Genomic DNA, 21,594 nt, shown 5'->3' on the forward strand with positions numbered 1-21,594 from the left:
TGCTTGTAAATTTACTCAAGCATTAGAGCTGTGTATGGACCAAAGCTACTTGGAAAGTTGGAAATATTATTAGTTGTTTGGACCCCCAAATTAATATATATTTGTCTGCGGAGCAGACCTAACACAGTACACTGGGAGCAGGAGGGGGGAACCCAGTGTACTCTCTGCTGCCCCATCTGGCGGAGTCAGGTTAGAGCAGACCCATAGATATATAAGAAATGCCTAAAAACATTTTATGCCAGGGAGTGACCCTGGAATGACCCCCCCCATACAAGATTTTGTAAAATGTTGTTTTCAAATGGCATATGTAAAGTATGTTATGTACAATTACAATGTTTAACTTTAAAGGTAAAGGGCTTTTGGGCTTGTTTTCATAGACCGGGTTGCTTGATTCTCTCGTAAAACCTGGCAACACTGATCTCCTATTATCCTTCATCGCCCTCCAGCTGTGTTTCACTGCATATTACACAACGCTCGTTTTGCGTTCAATTAAGTTGGCTATAACGTCAAGTATAACTCGGTAAGTAAAGTGAATATTTGACTGCATAGGGTACATTGCTTAACGGGACGCCGCGCAAAGCGTGCACAGTGTTTTTGTACAATCGGTGGAGTATAAGCTTATTAAACAAGCATCTGGTGTGCTGTTAGCCCAGTAGCCTCTGTGGCCTGTAGCTTATTAGCTTAAGAAGCTAACATGTCAACAATAGCAGCACAATGTTGACAGCTTTAAGGTTGGAAAGCAGTTGACAAGCTAACCTCAGTGACTACGAGTTATAGTTGTGTGGTATAAATCTTAGGCTACATGAAGGGAACGATTAAAATCAAACCAAATTCCATCGGTCCCCCCTCCCTCATAGTCGAAATATTGGTAAATGTGTCCCTTTGGTCTTAGTTTGATGTGAGGACTCTTAAGTTGATTAGTCGTTTTGATTCCTTTATTTTATTCCATTATTGCTTGCTGAATGGATAGCTTGGAAAAATTATGAGTACATCTCTTATAAATGCCATGCAGAAACGTTTCTACCAGTTTGTAGTTTAGCACAGCTCTAGTGAAATCAACATTGGTATTTTCAGTTCCCATTCCCAACCTCGCCAACCAGCAAAGGCTGGTCTACTCTCTGCACAAGCAATTTATATACAGTATTTGTTCAGCAAATGACCAATTAGTCGTCAAATTCCTATTAGTTGACCAAGCATTTCTTTAGTCAAGGATCCTTATCCCTAGAAGTTTAATGATTTGAAGTGAAACACATTGCACTGTTGCACATAGCTGTCAAATATTTATCATTTTGTAAACTTCCCACAATTTATTTTTAATCACAGGAACAATGGCAGTCCCACCATCATATGTTGACCTTGGGAAATCTGCCAAGGACATATTCAACAAAGGATATGGTAAGAAAATCCAAGATAAAGCAGACAGTTTTGATAAGAACCTATATTGACTAATGACTATAATGTTGGCTGAAAGCCTAATTGTTTCCCCAATCCTCACTGAATATCCTTTCAGGTTTTGGACTTGTGAAACTTGATGTAAAGACCAAATCTTCAAGTGGTGTGGTGAGTTATTATACACAATTTATGCATGCAAGTTGTCATAGAGACACCTAGGCCTGTCACAATTATTATTACATAATTGCCTGATCGCAATTATTAGAGATAATCGTAATTATTAGAGATAATTGCAATTCAGTATTTTAGCTGTGACGTGAGCGCGAGCACGTGAGATACTTCCGGGTCCTACTTTTGTCTCGCTTTTGTGTCCCCATAGAGTTATACTGTGACGCTCCGTCGGACTAAATCTGAGACGAAAACTACCACGAAAGTCTCATTTTACCGCTTTCCTCGCAACAACAAAGCTGCGCTGCTCTCCCAAATCTGGCTGTGACAGTCCGTCTGCCCCACACGGAATACTATCGCCATTTTATTTCATTGTGTCAACTAAATCCTCATTAATGCAAACTAGATTCAACATACTCAAGCCTGCAAACATTCTAAATATGCCCCCGAAATATTTTACTGAGCAAATGGACTGTTACCACCTTCAATAATAATGATGATAATAGTCTTTATTGTCTCCACATCATATTTTTTTTTGTCATGGAAACTTGTACAAAACATTAATAATTCTACTCGAGTTGGAAGCATTAAGACCCATTTTAACCCTCAATGGCTTCCTTTCTGAAAAATAACGTAATTGTAAAAAGATGCACGCGTTTAGATATTCTATTTACAATGAGATGCGGACGGGAGCTGGTGCCACTTGGACCCGGACGTAACGTAGCACTACAAAATGACGTCTGACTTAAATACTGAATTATTTCTGCCCCCATGCAAGTTTTGTTTTCAAAGCCCTAAAGCCCTAACCACACCAAAGGGTCACCCTGCAACTCCTTGGGTCAAAACGGTTGCCAGGAGTTAACGCTAAAACCGTCTCGACCCTTTGGTGTGGTTTGGACCGTTGAATTCCATGTGTCAACCTGGGTCAGCGTGCAACAAGACATATCACACCGCAGGGACAAGGACAACGCTAAAACCGTCTTGACCCTTTAGTGTGGTTAGGGCTTAAAAGCTACACAATTAAATCATGTGACAATTAATCAAGTAAAATGTCATAATCTAGACCCTTGTGATAAAATGTGTTTTTTTTTTTATGCGGTGAAATTGCAGGTAGCGAAAAGTTGCAATGTTGTAATATGTGGCGTTTTATGTGGTAAAATATGCAGGAAGTTGCAAAATATATGCACGATTATGCACCCTTTTTAAAAAAAGGGCTACCGACACATGATTTGGCTTGATTTGTATCATATTTATTAGTTTTGCGTTTCTTTGAAAGTTTACATAGGAAATGTCTTTCTGCACAATAATAAAAACTGTATAGTCTTATTTAACAATGCCCCTTGGGCAACACATACATCATTCTAGGATAGCAAAGAATGGAAAAAAATAGTATGTTAGTTAGACACTAAACCAACACATAAAACAAAATAAACATTACATATACTGTACCCAGGCTTTTAATTTTGTTCGCATTCGGCTCAATAAGAAAAGCCTGGGGAAACCCATTGGAAGATTTGGCATAGGAAGCCCACTTGTATATTTCGCTAACCAATAGCAGTGCAGATGCACGTTGCTCCAAATTTGGTGAAATCAAACATAGGAGTTTGGTGAAACTCCTATGTTTTCTACCGGGGAGGCGGGGGCGGGCGCTCAGATTGGTGAACCAATAGGATCCACCGCCTGTTTTCGACCGGCACCCGCCCCTCTAGACCAGAAATCACACAGGCTGGGCCAGGCTAATGTAAGCCTAACCCTCTCGAATTCCATTTGTAGGAATTTAAAACCACTGGCTCATCCAACACTGATACCAGCAAGGTCAATGGCGCCCTGGAAACCAAGTACAAGTGGTCAGAATATGGCCTGGTGTTCACAGAGAAGTGGACCACGGACAATACACTGGGCACAGAGATCTGTGTTGAAGATCAGGTAATGAATAACCCTGCCCTTGCATTGTTGGTAATGTCATTCATTATAGTCCAAAACATTTGAAAATGCCCAATATGAAATACTTTGTGAGCTCGCAGATTGGCTATTTTCAAAATAATGTAGAAACCTTTTGTTCATATTGGTTAACTCTGAACTCATTAAATCTGGGAAAGCATCTGCCATTTTTTAGATTTTGCTGGTAAAATGTGTAAGAACTACTGATTTAGAAGGCATTTGTAGAATCAGCCTTAATGGGTTCAGTGATTAATATTGTGGTTATTATTGTGGTTAAACTAGTTTGGCTAAATGTTTACCCTCTTCTTTTTTTTTTAGATTACCAAGGGACTGAAACTTCAATTTGAAACTACATTTTCACCAAACACAGGGTACGTTGCAGTCAGCCTGTCCAAGCTGAAAGTAATGTTTTTGCATATATATATATATATATATATATATATATATATATATATATATATATATATGATGGCATTGATCTGAATATTCGCAATTCATTTTCTTCATCTCACAGCAAGAAGAGCGGCAAAGTCAAGACCGCCTATAAGCGTGAATTCTTGAATGCGGGCGTCGATGTAGACTTCGACTTCGCCGGCCCTACAATCCACGGAGCGGTGGTGGCTGGCTACGAGGGCTGGTTAGCGGGATACCAGATGACCTTTGACACGGCCAGATCCAAAATGACCCAGAGCAACATCGCCGTTGGCTACAGGACTGGAGACTTCCAGCTGCTCACTAACGTGTAAGTGTAAATGCAGTGGTGGAAAGTACTGTACTTGAGTACAGTTTTGACTGAGGTATTTGTACTTTACTTGAGTATTTCCAATATCCAATGCTTTTACTGAAATAGCCCCCCACACTATCAGCTTCTGGAAGAACACGAGGAAGAAAGTCAGTTATTGGTGCTAAATGTTATATATATGGCATACAGTATTTTCGATGAATTGCCCTAGTACAAGTATAAATGCAGCCTACTACAGGATCCAAGCAGGATGAGACTGAGCTTTAATTTAATGTCAGAGGATCCCATCATGTGTGGGTCTGTTTGTTTGTATGACTAACTTATCTCCTAATGTAAAGTAATGGCCAGATTGCCATGAAATTGGCTGTGCACACATTCATCATGCTCCCGCAAGGAAGTAACCTATTGTTTATTATGGTGACCCCTTAACCTTTATCTACCCAATAAAATGTTGACTGTGAAAGTAACCGCTAAGGTCGTGTTCACCCTGCCCGGCTGTTAGAAAGAAAAAGCACTGCCTAGAGCGCAACACGCATCTTGTTTCCATAACATAATTTCTGATGGTAGTGCACAACATCCGACCTCCACCCTCGACAGCAGTAGCCGGGCCATTTAACAACATCTTCTTCCTGGAGCTCTGTCTGGGTGTCTTACTTCAGACTAAGCAAGGGGCAATTTGAAGTAGCGGTATCGGGTGTATCGTACGATTTAATCTCCGTCATCAGCCCTTAATCAAGACCATGAAATGGAGCCAGTATGGACATTTCCTACATATTGAATGAATGAACATCTTCCAGGTGTGGGTACCATATCTGTCCAATATGGTACCCACACTTTGGTTATGGCATTCCATTCCCAACCCCATTTACTGGGGTCTGGGATCTTGGGATCTTTGCAGAGGGACTGCTTCCAGACAAAAGCTGCAGTATGCAGTGCACGTTTCCCATGCTCGAATAAAGCGTGCTGGGTTGGGGGTATCACATCCAGGGATTTGAGGCTATGAGTGAACAGGAGCTTCCTTGCTTCATTCACTGAGACTGCACTGCAATTCTTACTGTACATGAGTACAGTCCAGTGTTCAAGACATTGCATGTAGACTGATTCCAGTGTGAGGCTGGTCGGGTCTTGGGTGATTGCAATGAGGGTTTCTGTGACTTCAGGAAAGGCTGCCCATGCAGGGACCCAATACTAATAGAATCCATTGAAAAATCTCTTTTATCAATTATTATGGTTTTTAACCATAGACTGGCCCATTTGATATTAGATTCATTGCAAACAGACCACTAGGGGGCGAGCCCGACTTGTTTGCGATGGTTTTTGAAAACCTTATACCCATACCTAACATCATGCCAAAAATCAAAAACTTGTCACCAAGTGCATAATTGTTATGATTTTGTATGTATTAAATCCCAGTTTATAGGCATTTTAAGCCCCCGGCAGCCATCGTGGACGCCATCTTGAAAATGATGCCTTTCCAGAAGTTATTTTTTCCTAATTTTTTAGTATGTTATTTAGCACACCCAATACTAATAGAATCCATTGAAAAATCTCTTATCAATTATTATGGTTTTTAACCATAGACTGACCCATTTAACTCTTAGCCTGCCGCCATTAATTAATCCCTCGATTGCGTATTGCCATGGTTTAATCACGCGTGACACTTACTTTGAAGAGCCAAATATCCGTATCGCATTTTACTATGAAACCATTCCGTGTGTGTTGACGAAGCTGGTGCTCGTTCTCTCGGTCGGTGGTGGAAAAAGTGGACCGCGAGTATCACAGCGCCTGCTACAGGCCGTTGAAAACGCTTGTCTGGGACAAAGCGTCCTCTGCAATGTCGCTTCTGTGAGATAAAGCCGTCTGAAAACAGAGCCGGCAATGTTAGTGGATGCGCGCGCATTTTCAAAATGGCCGCGCCCATTGTGTCAGAAGCATAACAAAGCTAACGGACGGTAGATTTCGATACGATCGTATTAAAACATGCATTAATGAATACATCGCTGTTAAAACGGCTTTTCCATTTGTGGCAGGCTACAAGATTCTACGTGTTAATATTCCTATGTTCCTGGCGGGTAAACGATTAATATTAGATTCATTGCAAACAGACCACTAGGGGGCGCTCCCAACTTGTTTGCGATGGGTTTTGAAAACCTTATAACCATACCTACCACCATACCAAAAATCAAAGACTTGTCACCAAGTGCACGATTATAACGAATTCAGACCCAGCTAAAATGTGTTTTTAAAAGAAGACACTGACTCTGCTAGCCCAAGGGCAGGGAGTTCCAGAGCAGAGGTTCCCGAGCCTCAAAGGCCCGGTCCCCTCAAGTGACAAGGCGAGTTACTGGAGGAACTAGGAGGGCCCGATCTGAGGGTGCACACAGGCTTATGGGGTTCCAGCAAGTCTGTTATATAACTGGGAGCTAGACCATGTAGGGCTTTAAAAGTAATCAATAATATCTTATATTGACGTTGTTGTCAGCCATTGTCCGACGTCACGTTTGGTGCGTTGTCTGACTACTAATCCTATATTACTAACCCTAACCTCAGTCTTAACCGGCTACATAAGTAAACGTAAAGCGAAGTTGTTGTATAGTGCAGTTTCATGACGTTTTTGCTTCGGCGGCAGTAATTTCACTTCCGTGTTTCCTAGTCGCCTACTCGCGGTAGGCAGTATGTGGAAATGTCCATATTGCCTCCATTGCATGCATGGGCTTGATAAAAACATATTGGTGATTATCGGTTGATAACATTCGAAGCAGCCACAATACTTGCGTGCTCTGCTTGCGCAAGTAATATCTGGGTGGGGCATGCTTTTCCAACTTGCATCGTTCCAAGTAGGCCAGTGCCCAACGGGCACCGCTGTAGAGGCTCCAACGCATAATATCTGGGTGGGGCATGCATTTCCAACTTGCATCGTTCCAAGTAGGCCAGTGCCCAACGGGCACCGCTCTAGTGATTATTAATTCTATGTATTAAAATTGAATGAGAATGCTTTTTTTTTTTCTTCCAGTAATGACGGTTCAGAGGTTGGTGGCTCAATCTACCAGAAGGTGAATGACGATCTGGAGACGGCTGTGAACCTGGCCTGGACAGCAGGCAGCAACACCACCCGTTTTGGCATCGCTGCCAAGTACCAGCTAGACCCCAGTGCTTCCATTTCGGTATGTATACGCTGTGAGTTACACATCTGTAAGGATCCATTTGGTTCCATGATTTGTATACTTATTTTTTAATAATACTGAGGATTTACCGTGTGTCTTCCACTGTATTTCTGGGTCTTCTGCTAATAGTGAAATTATGACGCTGGATCATGTGATCGAATAATTAGAAACGCAGAATTTGCAATGATAAAATGTCAAATTATTTTAATTCGATTGTACCGATGCCTTATTCCAGGCTAAAGTGAATAACGCCAGCTTGGTGGGAATTGGCTACACCCAGACTCTGCGGCCTGGTAAGAACCATTTCCTCTTCAGTCATGATGCAATTTGAACTAACTTCCAAAGAGTGTGGAGAATACTTTATTCTAATTTGTATTATGCATTACTTACAGGTATGAAAGTAACACTATCTGCGCTAGTGGATGGAAAGAGCATCAATGCCGGTGGTCACAAACTAGGCCTGGGGCTGGAGCTGGAGGCATGAGAATTCTGCACCGCCATGACATAAGTTTGGGGAATGTCCACATAATCTGGCGTGTGTTTCCTACATGGCCAGGAAAGGGATCTCTCAAAGAGATGATACCAAAACGACAATAAATGATTCAGCTCTAAAAGTGCTGTTAGGACAGACACTTTGCTACTGCTCTTTTCCTTCAGGTTGTACTTAACTTGGTTCTTTCCAGATATACTGTAGCATTAGGTCAGGCAATAGTCAATACCCCTTTCACCATCTGGCATCTGCTGTAAAATATACACTACTTTGGTTGGGAGAGATGCCTGTATGTTTAACTTTAGCAACTTCAGTCTGACAGACACAAGACTTGTTCCAAGAAAATATTTACTTAAAGGACAACCAAGGTCATGTTTTAGGTTGTTAGAGAAAGTAAAAGATGAGTTCATTTTTTTTCATTTGCTGCTTTCTTTCGTTTTAGGGATTTTAGCTGTTTTTGAGGGGGGCGGGGGCATTCGAGCATGGTGCTAAATGTGTATTTTTTTTTTTTTACAAGATTTTATAGCAATTTCTTTTTTTATCATCTACTGAATGAAGGTAGCCTACTGGGGGGAAGCCACACTGTGTCATAGGCTCAATGTCAGTTTGACAATCAGTATAGATCCCGTGATCTTTTGTGGCCAGATGTAATTTCTTGGGGTCTAGGACTATAGTAAATAATAGAAAAATAAATCGCTATAAGATTTTGTAAAAGAAAATGCATATTTAGCCCCATGCTCGAATGCCCCTGCCCCCCTGTCAAAAACAGCTAAAATCCCTAAAACGAAAAAAAGATGAACACTCATCTTTTACTTTCTCTAATAACAACCTAAAACATGAACCTTGGTTGAAAAGAACTAAAGTTGTCCTTTAATTCAAGTGTGATGTCTTTGTCTTAGGAAGATGTTATTTTGCACAGTAGCATATACCTGTATTTATACCCTTTTTCGTGTTTAATTTGCACACTTGTATTTTGCAGCGATGCTTTGCCTGTCAAATGCTCCTACAATATATGCTTATTAAAGTACACCACACTAGTTGGTGGATCTATATTTATTTATGTATTTATTTTCTATCTTAGGGATGTTTAACCACACTGGTTACTTTCAGACCTCTGCTGTCATGAGTTACTGCTTCTGAGTTTATGAAATATCCTGAAGTTGCAAGAAATGCCAAATGGATTTTCTTTCCCCTAGTGTTACTAGTATAGTCGACAATATGAGCGACTCCTCCACTTCCCCTTCCCATAGCTGTTTAAATTATTCAGGGGCCAGGGACCTTATATGCAAGTCTACCTTTGCAATAAAGACTTAAAATAAATCACCTTTAGCGTTGTCTGTGTGATGTTTAAGCTTATTTTGCAGTTTTATATGAGCAGCGTGGTGGATGGTAAAGTATTTCACAACTTGTAACTTTGTTTCAAATTTGTTTTTGCCATTGTTTTATTTTAGACCATGTGCAGGTTCTCAAGCTAAATTCATTCAACCTAAGATTCTATGAAATCATTGAGATTACAAAAAAGAACAAATCAAGAAACATCTCTCACATGGAGGACAAGGGGCACATTGTCTATGCACCAGGCACCCTAAGTAACTATTCTTTTTAACTGACATTTTCCATCATGAATATATCTGATACAATCAGTTTAACTGCATGTGTTTCATAAACTGTAAACATTAACATTTCAGTTGATTTTGGTCAAAACCCCATTTTAAAATTTAACAGGTTCATAGTTTCAGACTTGTCTTTGGTAGATTATGATAAAGACTCAGAGCCATTATAATGGATATGAATACTTAATTGGTATTAATGATGTTAATGCTATTAAAGTTCTAAAGTTGTCTAAAAGAACCCCAGCTTAACTCATCACTGAAATTGGTTTGAAGCCGAGGTCAAATCAAAGCCTACTACCAGTACACGAGTGCACTACACAAATAAGAAAGATTAACACTGGCATCTGACCTGAGCTCCAGCATCAAGCAAAATGGTGCAATATTTCTATCCCATCTACAGTTTGAACGCTAGCGTAAGGCCATCGCCCACAGTGAGCATGCTGAGGTTGATTCGAACATCGTGGTGCAGCTTTTTGTTGAGCTTGTCTATGGCCAGGGTGTCCACGTCATCGGGTGCTGGATTCACTACCTTCCCACTCCACAGCACCTACAGGACAACCAAGAACGAGGATAATCACAAGTGGGATCATGTACGTAGAATGATGACAAGTGTGAGTAAATTTAATATAACATGCTTTAGTAGTTGTTAAAGTACTTACATTATCAATGGCAATGATGCCTCCTTTCCTCAGCAGCTGCAGAGACTTTTCATAGTAGTTGTCATAATTTGCTTTGTCAGCATCAATGAAGACAAAGTCAAATGTTCCAGCCTCCCCAGCTGCTATGAGATCATCTGAAAACAATGGAAGGACGGTGAGAAATTAGTCATTTGTTGCAAGGAAAAACGAAGAAAAATAAGCATACAAGATCTTTGGTTACTACCTATAACAAACAAAACAGGGTTTGATAAATCAATTGTAATAAGAGTATTTCAGAGAGCATTACGAGCAGTTTATTGGGCTCTGGTAATCATAACTCTTAAAGCCTGATGTTTCCCCAGGGCATCTCTTTTATTGATGTTATGCGTGTGTGTGATTGACAAAGATCACACATGTGTTCTGCATTAGGGTTGATCAAGCCTATTATACAGCTGTGTATGCCTTGAACAAAGCCTCTGACCAAAGGTTTGCACAGATCTGTGTGAGGATTGTCTTTCCTCAGTTAACTCATATTCTTTGTCTCGCTCAAGCCATATGGCGGGTGAGCAGTGTTTTCCTTTTTAATACAAAATGTATTTGAAAAGGAAGCTATAAAGTGCAAAACATGTAATTTAGCCTGATGCCGATATGGAGCTTCAAAATGGAGAGAATCATGAGTGGTGGAAGGTACGAAACTGCATAAAGTATAACAAATGAGAGAGAGAAAACAAGGCACTTTTCTGGTGAAAAAGCCTTAATTTTGATGGCTAGTTCATCATGAAATGAGTTAAAAACTGATGGGGATAACCCACATGCAGTGGCCCCGGCACGGGCCCACAGCCTTCAGTTTATACATCTAATGGAACATTTATGCTGAATAAAGATCCAGATACTATAGGTTATTGAGAATGATGAAAATCTATTAATAGGGATTTTTATTTCTTTCCTTTAAGCGTACCCCGTTGTTCCAATAATAAACCAACTCAGCATAGCAGTCGAAGGTTCCTTGGCCGAGTTTATAAAGACCACCCTTGCATGAAGGTAGGGTTTTCAAAGGTTATCACAGACCCTCAAATTGCTATGGATCTTCAATTGATTCTTTCTGTCTAATGAACCCTAGTGGCTGGCTAGGGGTGGACCCAAAGCCTACTGTATCAATTCCAGGCTCGTTTTGAAATGTATATTGAATACCATGTCTAGAGATACTGTGGCATATGTCTAGTATTACGTCTTAGGATAAACTACTTGGATGATGACACAGTGCATCGCAAACCGAAATAACAATACCAATCCATAACTCACACGTAAAACTGTAAAGAAATGAGTTCAGAAAACCCTCCATACTGTACCTAGAGTTTGCAATGCTGGTTGTATGCGTAGGTCGATTTTATGGTCGACACCCGCCTGTAATGTAAACCAACAGAAGAGTAACACCATTAAAACATGATACTACTAAGATGATTTAGCCTGGTTAAACCAGGCAAAAGATGATTGGCCACAAGGAGTGAAAAAGTACTCTCTGTTAACATGACAAATGGTATAAAATGTGTAGCATTCTATATCAGGCCATTCTTTAAATATGCAATAGATGACATTCAGCCACTAGATGTCGCACTTGTAACAGCTCTGTTGCAGACTAAATTAATACATATTCACTTCACAATCATAATACTTTGTTCATACTTTATAGACATTAACCATTCTATGATGTGTTTGTGGACAAGCTGGCTGAGAAAGTGAAGACTGATATATCTGGCTAGCTTGAACTCAGTTTCCAGAAGAAAAAGAAAAGATATACATTTATTTTATATATCTTTGGTGACACCTAGACAGGTATGTTTTAAATGTTTTATAGTCCATGGCTTTACCACATAATTAAATAGCCAAACAATTAGAAAGGTTTGTGCTCTAGTCTAGATTCAAGGTTTATCAAAGATAGAGCCAGGTGTGAGAGAGAGGCCAGCATTATACAGTTCAGAACAGAAAATGCTTGCACAATAACAAAAATATGTTGAGGCTCTTAAGATGCAAAAATAGATGTACAAACTGAAAAAAGGGGCCAGGGAAAAAGTGAAGGCATGGATGTTTCTCTGACCATCATCGAAACACACTTAGTTTCAATCAGGTCTGTAAATAAAATGCAAATGTAAAGTGCAGACTAGTTTTAAATAGAGCCATGCCTATTACCTGTACGGTGCATGAAACTCCACTGATCAGCACTTGGCAAGATGGGAATAATACAGTACAAGTACACCCATTATTACTTGCACAGTCAGTGTTAACTTATCCATTTGTATATCAGAGCGTGTACAAATGTAAATAAGCGTCTGTTTGTTTACATTTTGTACATTCGCTGAGTTTAATTAACACACAATATATGACTGTTTATTTAAAAATAATAATATTAATGACGTAGCGATACCAAACATCCAACAGTACCTCTTTCCAGAATGGTTTTCCAATGTTGGTGTAGTCTTCATTGACATCACAGCCCACCAGAACTCCATCCTCTGGCAGAGCTAGTGCTATATTCAGAGCATTGTAACCCGTGTAAACGCCTGCAAACACCATAAGCCATAATGGTCACATAATGATTAGTTCCAGATTAGTTCCGGTTGATTCCCAGGCGGCTACTCTACCTGCTGCACCACTACCGCCCCAAGTAGAGGATAGTTGTCTAATCAATAACCATAAGCGTAAACAATTACAATGTAAGCAATTTAAGCAAACAAAAAAGCAGATGCTTTTATCCAGAGCAACTTTCTAAATGTGAGATCGGAGTAAATGGCATTAACCCTAGTAAACTTACTTGGGCCTAATGTTTTATAAGTAACTAGTCAACAAATCACTCATACTGCAACTAAATTACATGTGTAGAGTGCAAAGAAAAACTATCTGGCACTCCAAAAAAAAACTATAGCAGGTAAACATCAAACCTATCATCTGTGTAAACAACATACAATCTAAATAACATTCTCTTAGCATTTGTGGCTTCAGAAAAAACATGTCTAAACAATAAAAGCATATGTGACTATGTGAGGGAACCACTAACCACCATATTTAGCATCTATCAAATAGAGATGACAGACACGAAGGAATACGAGGAAAGGGGAGTGGGGAGTCAGATGTACTACATGACATGTGATGGTTATCTTATGGCATTACCGATCTCTATTGCTTTCTTGGCTTGTATTAGTCTAGCCAGATTAGCCATGAGCTGTGACTGCTCGCAGGCAACCATAATGAAATTCCACGAATCCTCCATTGTCCTCTGAAAGACGCGAAGGAAGACAGATTGTATTAGTTTCACAATAAATAAAAACACACACAATTAAAGTCTATTTACTGTATTTGTGTACCAGCCCACGTTTGAAGATTATAGGTCTAAATGTATTAAATGATGGGTATATAAGATAACAGGACTTCCTTACCAGTTTGAGCTTTTTCAGGGCTGGATGTTCTCTCATTGAATGATTAAGGACATACTGCATGATTGGATTGTCTTTTGCCCCAACATGACTCTTGAATATGTCCATACTGGAATGTGTGGATTTCCTTTTCCCTGGAAGAGGATGCAAAATCATTTAATGTAGTAGCATGGTAGACATGGTGGCACCAGAAATTATATATTCTGTATGTATTATATGAACTGAGTCATCTGTAGTCTTTCAGCAGATGTTGTAAAATACAGAGTCATTGCTTGATTGTGTCAGGGTTTCATACAGTCAGCTCTTTGACATATACCGGTAGTTGAGGGAAAAACACTGGGTCATTGATTCAAAGATAGTGTTGGCTTAATACCAGTAAACATTTAATACATATTTTATACATTAGTGTGTCTCTCCATCTTGTCTTTTCAGTCTGTTGTTGTTACTTTAATCTAATACCCCAATTATTTTATACCCCAAAATTGACCGATTTTGACATTTTCAATGTCCCCCTGTGGACACCGCAGAGACACCAGCTGAGATCCTGCAACGCCGAACATGTACAAATGAAAAATATAAGGTGCTTAGCCTCTTGCCCCAAATGTTAGCGAGGCTACCGGAGTTCTTGTGCAATGTATTAGTCCGTAGTATTCGATAAAGAAGTGTTTTAGTTCCGTAAGTGGTCGATTCTGTCGGGATCCCAATGTGGTAGTGAGCAGCAGGCGCATCAGGAATTGCGCTCAATGTAAACGGGAAGTAAACGAGGAGGGTAAATGGCGTTCGCCACTTTGGGATTAAAACACTTCTTTATTGAAAACTACAGACTATACATTGCAGAAGAACTCCGGCGGCATCTCTAACATTTGGGGCAAGAGGGTAAGCACCTTTATATTTTGCATTTGTACATGTTCGGTGTTGATTGGCCTGATTGAAAATGTCAAATTCGATAAAATAAAAAAATACACCTACGAGTCTAAATCTTAGGCTAATTCAGCACATCTGCGGCTCCTTTACTACTTTGGATGGATCCTTTACCACATAATTTACAAAGGTCTTGTCTTGTCCATAATGTTTAAAAGTTCAAATACTTGCCAAATTACTGGAGGCGGTTAAATAAATAGTCTTGACTCTTGACTGATTAAGTTACCTTACCAATGTAATAACCAGCGACAAATACCACTCCCAGTGTGGCGGATCCAATCAATGCCTCTTTAGAAATATTATAAAAATACATTATGATTTTATATGATTGACAACTACTCGTGGCTTTGACACAGCAAGGACTTGACTTGACGTTTGGTTTGTTAACCTTGTAACCAATTGTTGCAATATTATTTCCTTGTTTGAGGAGTATGATGCTACCGTAATGTTGGAAGTATTCTCGAAGCTGTCTCGTCGTGGTAACGGTAATTACAAAGCAGTCCGAATTGCATTGCGCTTATATTACAAACTTGCGGGTTAAAAAAACATCTTAGTACAATCATGTGACTGCAAGCATGATACAACAACAAAAATAAGGTAAAGAGTAAATTATGAGACAAATACTACATTATTTAATCGATAATGCAATAAATGTTATCACGTTCATATTTCGATTTCAAAGGAACTAAAGAGAACCTGTAGAAACAAATAAGGAAAAAGCTTATTTCTAAATATGCTATATTCCTAGACAAATAGGACAATGAACATATTGTATATCTAATAATGATGGCAATGTGCACTAACTACCTTCATTTTGCTGTAGAATATAGGACTACTCACTTTGCGTGATGGAAGAAATTCAGATTGCCACCTGATACCCTTCTGCCTCGCTTGCGCTGCGATCTTCTGGCTAAAAATGGCTATTGGATGTGGGAGGTTTTGGGAGCGTGGTCAATCACTGAATGCAGTTGAAGTTACCATGTACTTATGACTAATGTCGGCCTGTGACCATCGTCTAACTAGGCTGCTGGCTGCTGTTATGCTACGAGCTGGAGCTTCACGCCTCTCCTCATACCAGGAATTCGTTGATGCATGCAAAATGTAGCAAATCATCCAACAGTGCTTTTATTTTAAGATCAGGAAAAAGCTTACATAAAGTATGACAGTGCATTTTCCAGTCTTTTAAAATTGAGACGGTTAGGCTATTTGGTTGCATTTGACTCACTCACTGGTCTGACAGACAGAAATTTAGTTTTATTTAATAGGCCTATGCAGATCTGTGAGAATGGGAGGACACAGAGACCCCTTTTCCACTGGTTGGTTCCCAAACCGGTTCAGTTATTTTTGGTTATAGTCCATGACTGAGCCAGAGCTCCAAAATTGGAACGATAATATGAATTGAGTGGGCAAAATTTGCATATTTAAAAATCACACCCGTGTGAAGTGAGGGGCGCTAATATATTAAAGTCTAACTCATGTTGCTATGATTAGGTGATGTAATGATGTAAAACAAACGGTGACAAAACAAACATTAGATTATCTTTATTGTTAATGGCATTTAATGTCAATGGCGTGTTTAAAACAAACATTGAACTAAAAACAAACTCAAAAAAATGTAATACAATAAATCATTGTCTTCGTGTAAGTAGGCTAATCTGGGGATGTTTCATGGTGACAACATGGTGTGTTTTTGAGGGGCGCCTCCTATACACAGGTTTAATGTGTGAAGTTGCCCGAACGGCCAAGGCTCCAAGAACAGTCAGAAATGCAGTTTAAGGGTCTTTATTTTCCCCCAAAACTCCTCCACCAAAGTCCAGTACAGATTCCACCGTATGAAAATAACAATAATAATAATACTGAAGAATGAAATAAACACTTGAGCACACACTTACTGAACAAAACCCAACTGGCTAAGAGCTCTCTTCAGACTGTACCTTGCTTATACAAGGCCCTGTAGCTCTCCCTCAGGGATGTTACCTGTGTCATTGCCCACTTCTAACTAACTAGCCTGTCACTGTCGCCTCCTTTAAATAGGAGTGGATCCTACCACTGGGCACAGACTCAATTAGCACATTTCTCCTCAAATACTTCACTAATATAAATACTTTGAATAACAAGTAACCTAAACATTCTCAATAATGTGTTACAATTAAACAAGTATAAATCAGAATGAAAACTCAGACAATTACTCAACTCAAAGCATAGGAAGAAACACCCCTCTCCTGCATTGCACTTGGCCCCTTCCTCATCAAGGGAAATGCCACCAGCAGTGCAGGAGAGACAACTAACCAATCAGTGATTACCATTTCAATAAAGTTTAAAACAATAGTCCTTGCATGTTATAGGAAACAGTTTCATGTGTTTGTATATAGGGCACGGGTTGCCCCGTGACATTTCCCCCCCCTTGAGAAGACGCCCCCTGTGGCGTCCTCCAAAGAAGGTCCGCTGCACAGTTCTGGCTCAGTTCCGTAGGACCACAGAGTTGGTAAACCCAAACGAAAGTAACCATTTGTCTCAAATCGCCATGCCTCACCCTGGCACCAGTGCTGCCGCCGTCCCGTTGTTGCCACCGGCTGGTTCTGCTGCTCTGTAGGCGCCATTGGCTGTGCCCTGGATGCCTCAGTGTCCACTGGAGCTGGCTGATTTGGGAGTCGACTCTGTTGAGCTGGGGTTGACCACGTTGAGCTGCTGCTCACGCCTCTCCTCATGACTCCTCTTGAACCACATGAAGGCCTCAAACCACTTGGCACTGTTGACAAACGCCGCCTCATGGAAAGTGGTTGTGTCCACCTTGGGCTGGAAGTCATCTCTCCATCGATGGCTCCCCCTGTGGCACCCTCTTCCTTTGAGGCTGTGGCTTGCTGCTGGTGGTGGTGTTTCTTGGGAGGCATCCTGAACTGTTCTTACTTTTCCGCTGCCACCACATGTGAAGTTGCCCGAACGGCCAAGGCTCCAAGAACAGTCAGAAATGCAGTTTAAGGGTCTTTATTTTCCCCCAAAACTCCTCCACCAAAGTCCAGTACAGATTCCACCGTATGAAAACAACAATAATAATAATACTGAAGAATGAAATAAACACTTGAGCACACACTTACTGAACAAAACCCAACTGGCTAAGAGCTCTCTTCAGACTGTACCTTGCTTATACAAGGCCCTGTAGCTCTCCCTCAGGGATGTTACCTGTGTCATTGCCCACTTCTAACTAACTAGCCTGTCACTGTCGCCTCCTTTAAATAGGAGTGGATCCTACCACTGGGCACAGACTCAATTAGCACATTTCTCCTCAAATACTTCACTAATATAAATACTTTGAATAACAAGTAACCTAAACATTCTCAATAATGTGTTACAACTAGAAAGGTCGCAATTTTAAAAAATTGCAAAGTGTGGTTGCCGCAGTGGCTTACATATGCCCCTCCCACTGATATTGCCAGCCAATTGCAATGTCGCGTCACCCCTGCGATCATGCGTAAGTAATTCGGAGGGGATTTATCCCCCCAAAAATCATGTTTTTGCGACAAACGGTTACATTTCTCGCATTTGCGGCGCCCCCTATGGATGAAAATAGAATGCTTTTGGTACTTGGTTGATTGAACCACCCGCGACATGTGATTCAAATTTGGGATGGATTGGACATTTCGTTCGTGATTTATGGCATTTTTTGTGATATAGGCCCCTCCTACTAACTTCGGACGACGATTACGGCCGAACGATACGCACTACCAAAATTCTGCAGTTGGTGTTTTAATGGGATGGGTCCCGAGATCATGTGTGCCGATTTTTGTGAGATTTGGACAACATATGTAGGAGGAGGAGCAAAAAGTGTGTTTTGGAGAAAATTCAAAATGGCGGAAAATCTATCATGACGCAAATGGGCGTGGCCTATATGAGGAGATGCGTCATGACTCAAGGAAATCAGGGAAAAAATAATTTTGATTTTACAACCTACGGTTCAAGAGTTATAAGCCAAAATGTAAAGTGGGCTGTTATAGCGCCACCATGAGGCCGACCGATAACATTATAAGTTGATTAATTTTAGTAATTATTATGAACCTACCCTCCAAGTTTTGTAACTATAGTGCTTACAGTCTCTGAGGAAAAAATACTTGAATGTGACAAAATGCGAAAAATCGCATTTTCCCATTCATGTCAATGGGGAAATTCTATTCACTAATCAATTCATATCAATTAAACTATACAACATTTCTCTTAAAAAAATACAAGCACATCCTTCCCGATGAAGCCGGTCAATTTGACATATGGGTCAAGTGCGTACAGTTAAAACTGTGGGTGGAGTAGCGTTTCAAAAAAAAGGTTACTCCAGTAAAAATAAAGTGTTACAACTAGAAAGGTCGCAATTTTAAAAAATTGCAAAGTGTGGTTGCCGCAGTGGCTCACATATGCCCCTCCCACTGATATTGCCAGCCAATTACAATGTTGCGTCACCCCTGCGATCATGCGTAAGTAATTCGGAGGGGATTTATCCCCCAAAAATCATGTTTTTGCGACAAACGGTTACATTTCTCGCATTTGCGGCGCCCCCTATGGATGAAAATGGAATTGCTTTTGGTACTTGGTTGATTTAACCACCCGCGACATGTGATTCAAATTTGGGATGGATCGGACATTTCGTTCGGGATTTTAGGCATTTTTTGTAAAATAGGCCCATCCCACTAACTTCGGAAGCCGATTACGGCCGAACGATACGCACTATCAAAATTCCGCCTGTGGTGTCTTCATCGGAAAGGTCCAGAGATCATGTGTACCAATTCTTGTGAGATTTTGACAAAATCTGTAGGAGGAGGAGCAAAAAGTGTGTTTTGGAGAAAATTCAAAATGGCGGAAAATCTATCATGACGCAAATGGGCGTGGCCTATATGGGGAGATGCGTCATGGCCCAAGGAATACAGGGAGAAAGGAATTTTGAATTTACGACCTACGGTTCAAGACTTATAAGCCAAAACGTAAAGTGGGCTGTTATAGCGCCACCATGAGGCCGACCGATATAATTATAAGTTCATTAATTTTAGTAAGTATTACGAATTATCCCTCCAAGTTTTGTAACTATAGCCCTTACGGTCTCCGAGGAAAAAATACTTGAACGTGATTTTTCGCATTTTCCCATTCATGTCAATGGGGAAATTTAATTCACTAATAAATTCATATCAATTAAACTATACAATATTTCTCTTAGCAATGAGCAAGCACACCATTTCCGATTTTTCCGGTCAATTTGACATATGGGTCAAGTGCGTACAGTTAAAACTGTGGGAGGAGTAGCGTTTCAAAAAAAGGGTTACTCCAGTAAAATAAAAAAAATAAAGTGTTACAATTACAATAGTCTGGTTGCCCTTTAGGGCAACCACACTAATTACAATAGTCTGGTTGCCCTTTAGGGCAACCACACTAATTAAACAAGTATAAATCAGAATGAAAACTCAGACAATTACTCAACTCAAAGCATAGGAAGAAACACCCCTCTCCTGCATTGCACTTGGCCCCTTCCTCATCAAGGGAAATGCCACCGGCAGTGCAGGAGAGACAACTAACCAATCAGTGATTACCATTTCAATAAAGTTTAAAACAATAGTCCTTGCATGTTATAGGAAACAGTTTCATGTGTTTGTATATAGGGCACGGGTTGCCCCGTGACATAATGTTTGTTTTTTGTAAATGCATTGACAATGACGAGAACATTTACATGCATACATAATCATATTGTCTCTTTATTGTTAATGGCGTTTAATGTTTGTGTTTGCACCGTTTGTTTTTACATCACCATTTATACATCACCTAATCAACATGAGTTAGACTTTATTATATTAGCGCCCCTCACTTCCCACGGGTGGGATTTTATTTTATTTTTGAGCCCCTCCTATGCCCAGCTTTGTGTGTGTTTGTAGCACGGAATGTGATTTTGATTGGCTGAGCATGGAATGTGATGATATGATGATGTAATTGATGTATGATGATAAGAGCGCCCCTCACTTCACACAAATGTGATTTTGTTGCATAATCAATGCTATTGAACACCCTTTATGTCTGTGTGTTGGTTAAAACAATATTGAACCAATGAAAAGTAGCCTAGTAAAAAGCTCTTTGGGCAAAAAGGGAGTTACAATCTCAAGAGAGGGAAGTGCACTGGACTGTCTGGTTGAGTCATTATTATTAGTAGTCAATGGACCATTGGTTGAGAAACAGTGGGATGTATCAGCAAGTGTTACAAAATCTTAGCCCATGTTGTCCCCACCCAACACAACAGTGGTTCCCAGGTTGTTTCTTTTTATGTCAGGGTGGTTGTCCCTCGTTCACAATCCATTGAAAACCCCTGTGCTAAAGCAACTAACTCCACCACCTCTCCCCCTCTCATGCAAGTAATTGACAATATAAGTCACAACACCAACATTGATGAGGCAGTATTGCTTTGTTCTCAAAATATAAGGTTTTCTTCATTTCCTGTTTTTTCCTCTTTTTTTTCATTTCCTGAAAAATGAATATTTTGGAGGTTCCTTCCCGGCAACGGGTCACTTAATTACCTGGCTGGGACAAGTGAGATTCCTTACAAGGCTTACATAAACCTAAAAACTATTTTTTTTAGCAAATGTATTGGGCCCAACTCTTGCAAGAAACCAGGGCCTGCCCTATTTATAACAGATAAAGTAAAATGAGATGAATCATTTATTAAAAAATCACACCCATGTGAAGTGAGGGCCCGAGGGAGATCTTAACACCGTATGCTAATTTTTGAGTGGTGTAAACCACTCCTACGACTGGCTTTGTTAGTTTACGTGTCTGTCTGTCTGTCTGTTCGTACCAAAAAATGAGCACGGTTGCTATGGTCACCCAGTTCACACGGGTGTGATTTCATTACGTCAGACATTACGTCAGACCACAGCTGATCAGTCTATATAAGACCTTACACCACTCAGTTCACACAGGTTTATTTGGCTGTTTATTTTTAGCAATCCCTTGCTGTAAATTCTGCTAAAATGCAGGTGAATGTTGCAAGCTTCCGTCATAATTGTGTGTGCTCCGCATCGGGAAAACTAATAATAATTCAAAACAAATGTCCGCTCTGCGGAGGCCTTTTCAATCTT

At 40.2% G+C, this 21,594-nt stretch overlaps 2 protein-coding genes across 4 annotated transcripts; one reads left to right on the forward strand and one right to left on the reverse strand.

The window, feature by feature from the left end:
* The first annotated feature begins 373 nt into the window (after positions 1 to 373).
* On the forward strand, positions 374 to 9,220 carry LOC306915675 (non-selective voltage-gated ion channel VDAC2-like). The gene is made up of 9 exons (XM_079493178.1): positions 374 to 520; positions 1,324 to 1,395; positions 1,511 to 1,560; positions 3,334 to 3,486; positions 3,820 to 3,872; positions 4,016 to 4,243; positions 7,257 to 7,407; positions 7,643 to 7,700; positions 7,800 to 9,220. Exons 2-9 carry the CDS (start codon positions 1,329 to 1,331, stop codon positions 7,889 to 7,891), a joined length of 852 nt encoding a protein of 283 aa, XP_079349304.1. The 5' UTR covers positions 374 to 520; positions 1,324 to 1,328; the 3' UTR covers positions 7,892 to 9,220.
* Positions 9,089 to 15,593, reverse strand: LOC306915676 (catechol O-methyltransferase domain-containing protein 1-like). 3 transcript variants are annotated; one of them, XM_079493181.1, is made up of 7 exons: positions 15,369 to 15,593; positions 13,580 to 13,710; positions 13,314 to 13,419; positions 12,588 to 12,706; positions 11,498 to 11,552; positions 10,170 to 10,303; positions 9,089 to 10,057 (listed from the first exon to the last, which is right to left on the reverse strand). In XM_079493181.1, the coding sequence occupies exons 2-7, from the start codon at positions 13,682 to 13,684 to the stop codon at positions 9,905 to 9,907; spliced, it is 672 nt and encodes a 223-aa protein (XP_079349307.1). In that variant the 5' UTR covers positions 13,685 to 13,710; positions 15,369 to 15,593; the 3' UTR covers positions 9,089 to 9,904. The 3 variants fall into 3 exon arrangements, with proteins under 3 accessions (XP_079349307.1, XP_079349306.1, XP_079349305.1); XM_079493180.1 differs by having other exon boundaries at positions 15,338 to 15,592; XM_079493179.1 differs by lacking the exon at positions 15,369 to 15,593 and adding an exon at positions 14,729 to 14,891.
* Between the last annotated feature and the right edge of the window lie 6,001 nt (positions 15,594 to 21,594).

This window comes from Electrona antarctica, assembly GCF_951216825.1.
Source record: "Electrona antarctica genome assembly, chromosome: 22".
Classification (NCBI taxonomy): Eukaryota; Metazoa; Chordata; class Actinopteri; order Myctophiformes; family Myctophidae; genus Electrona; species Electrona antarctica.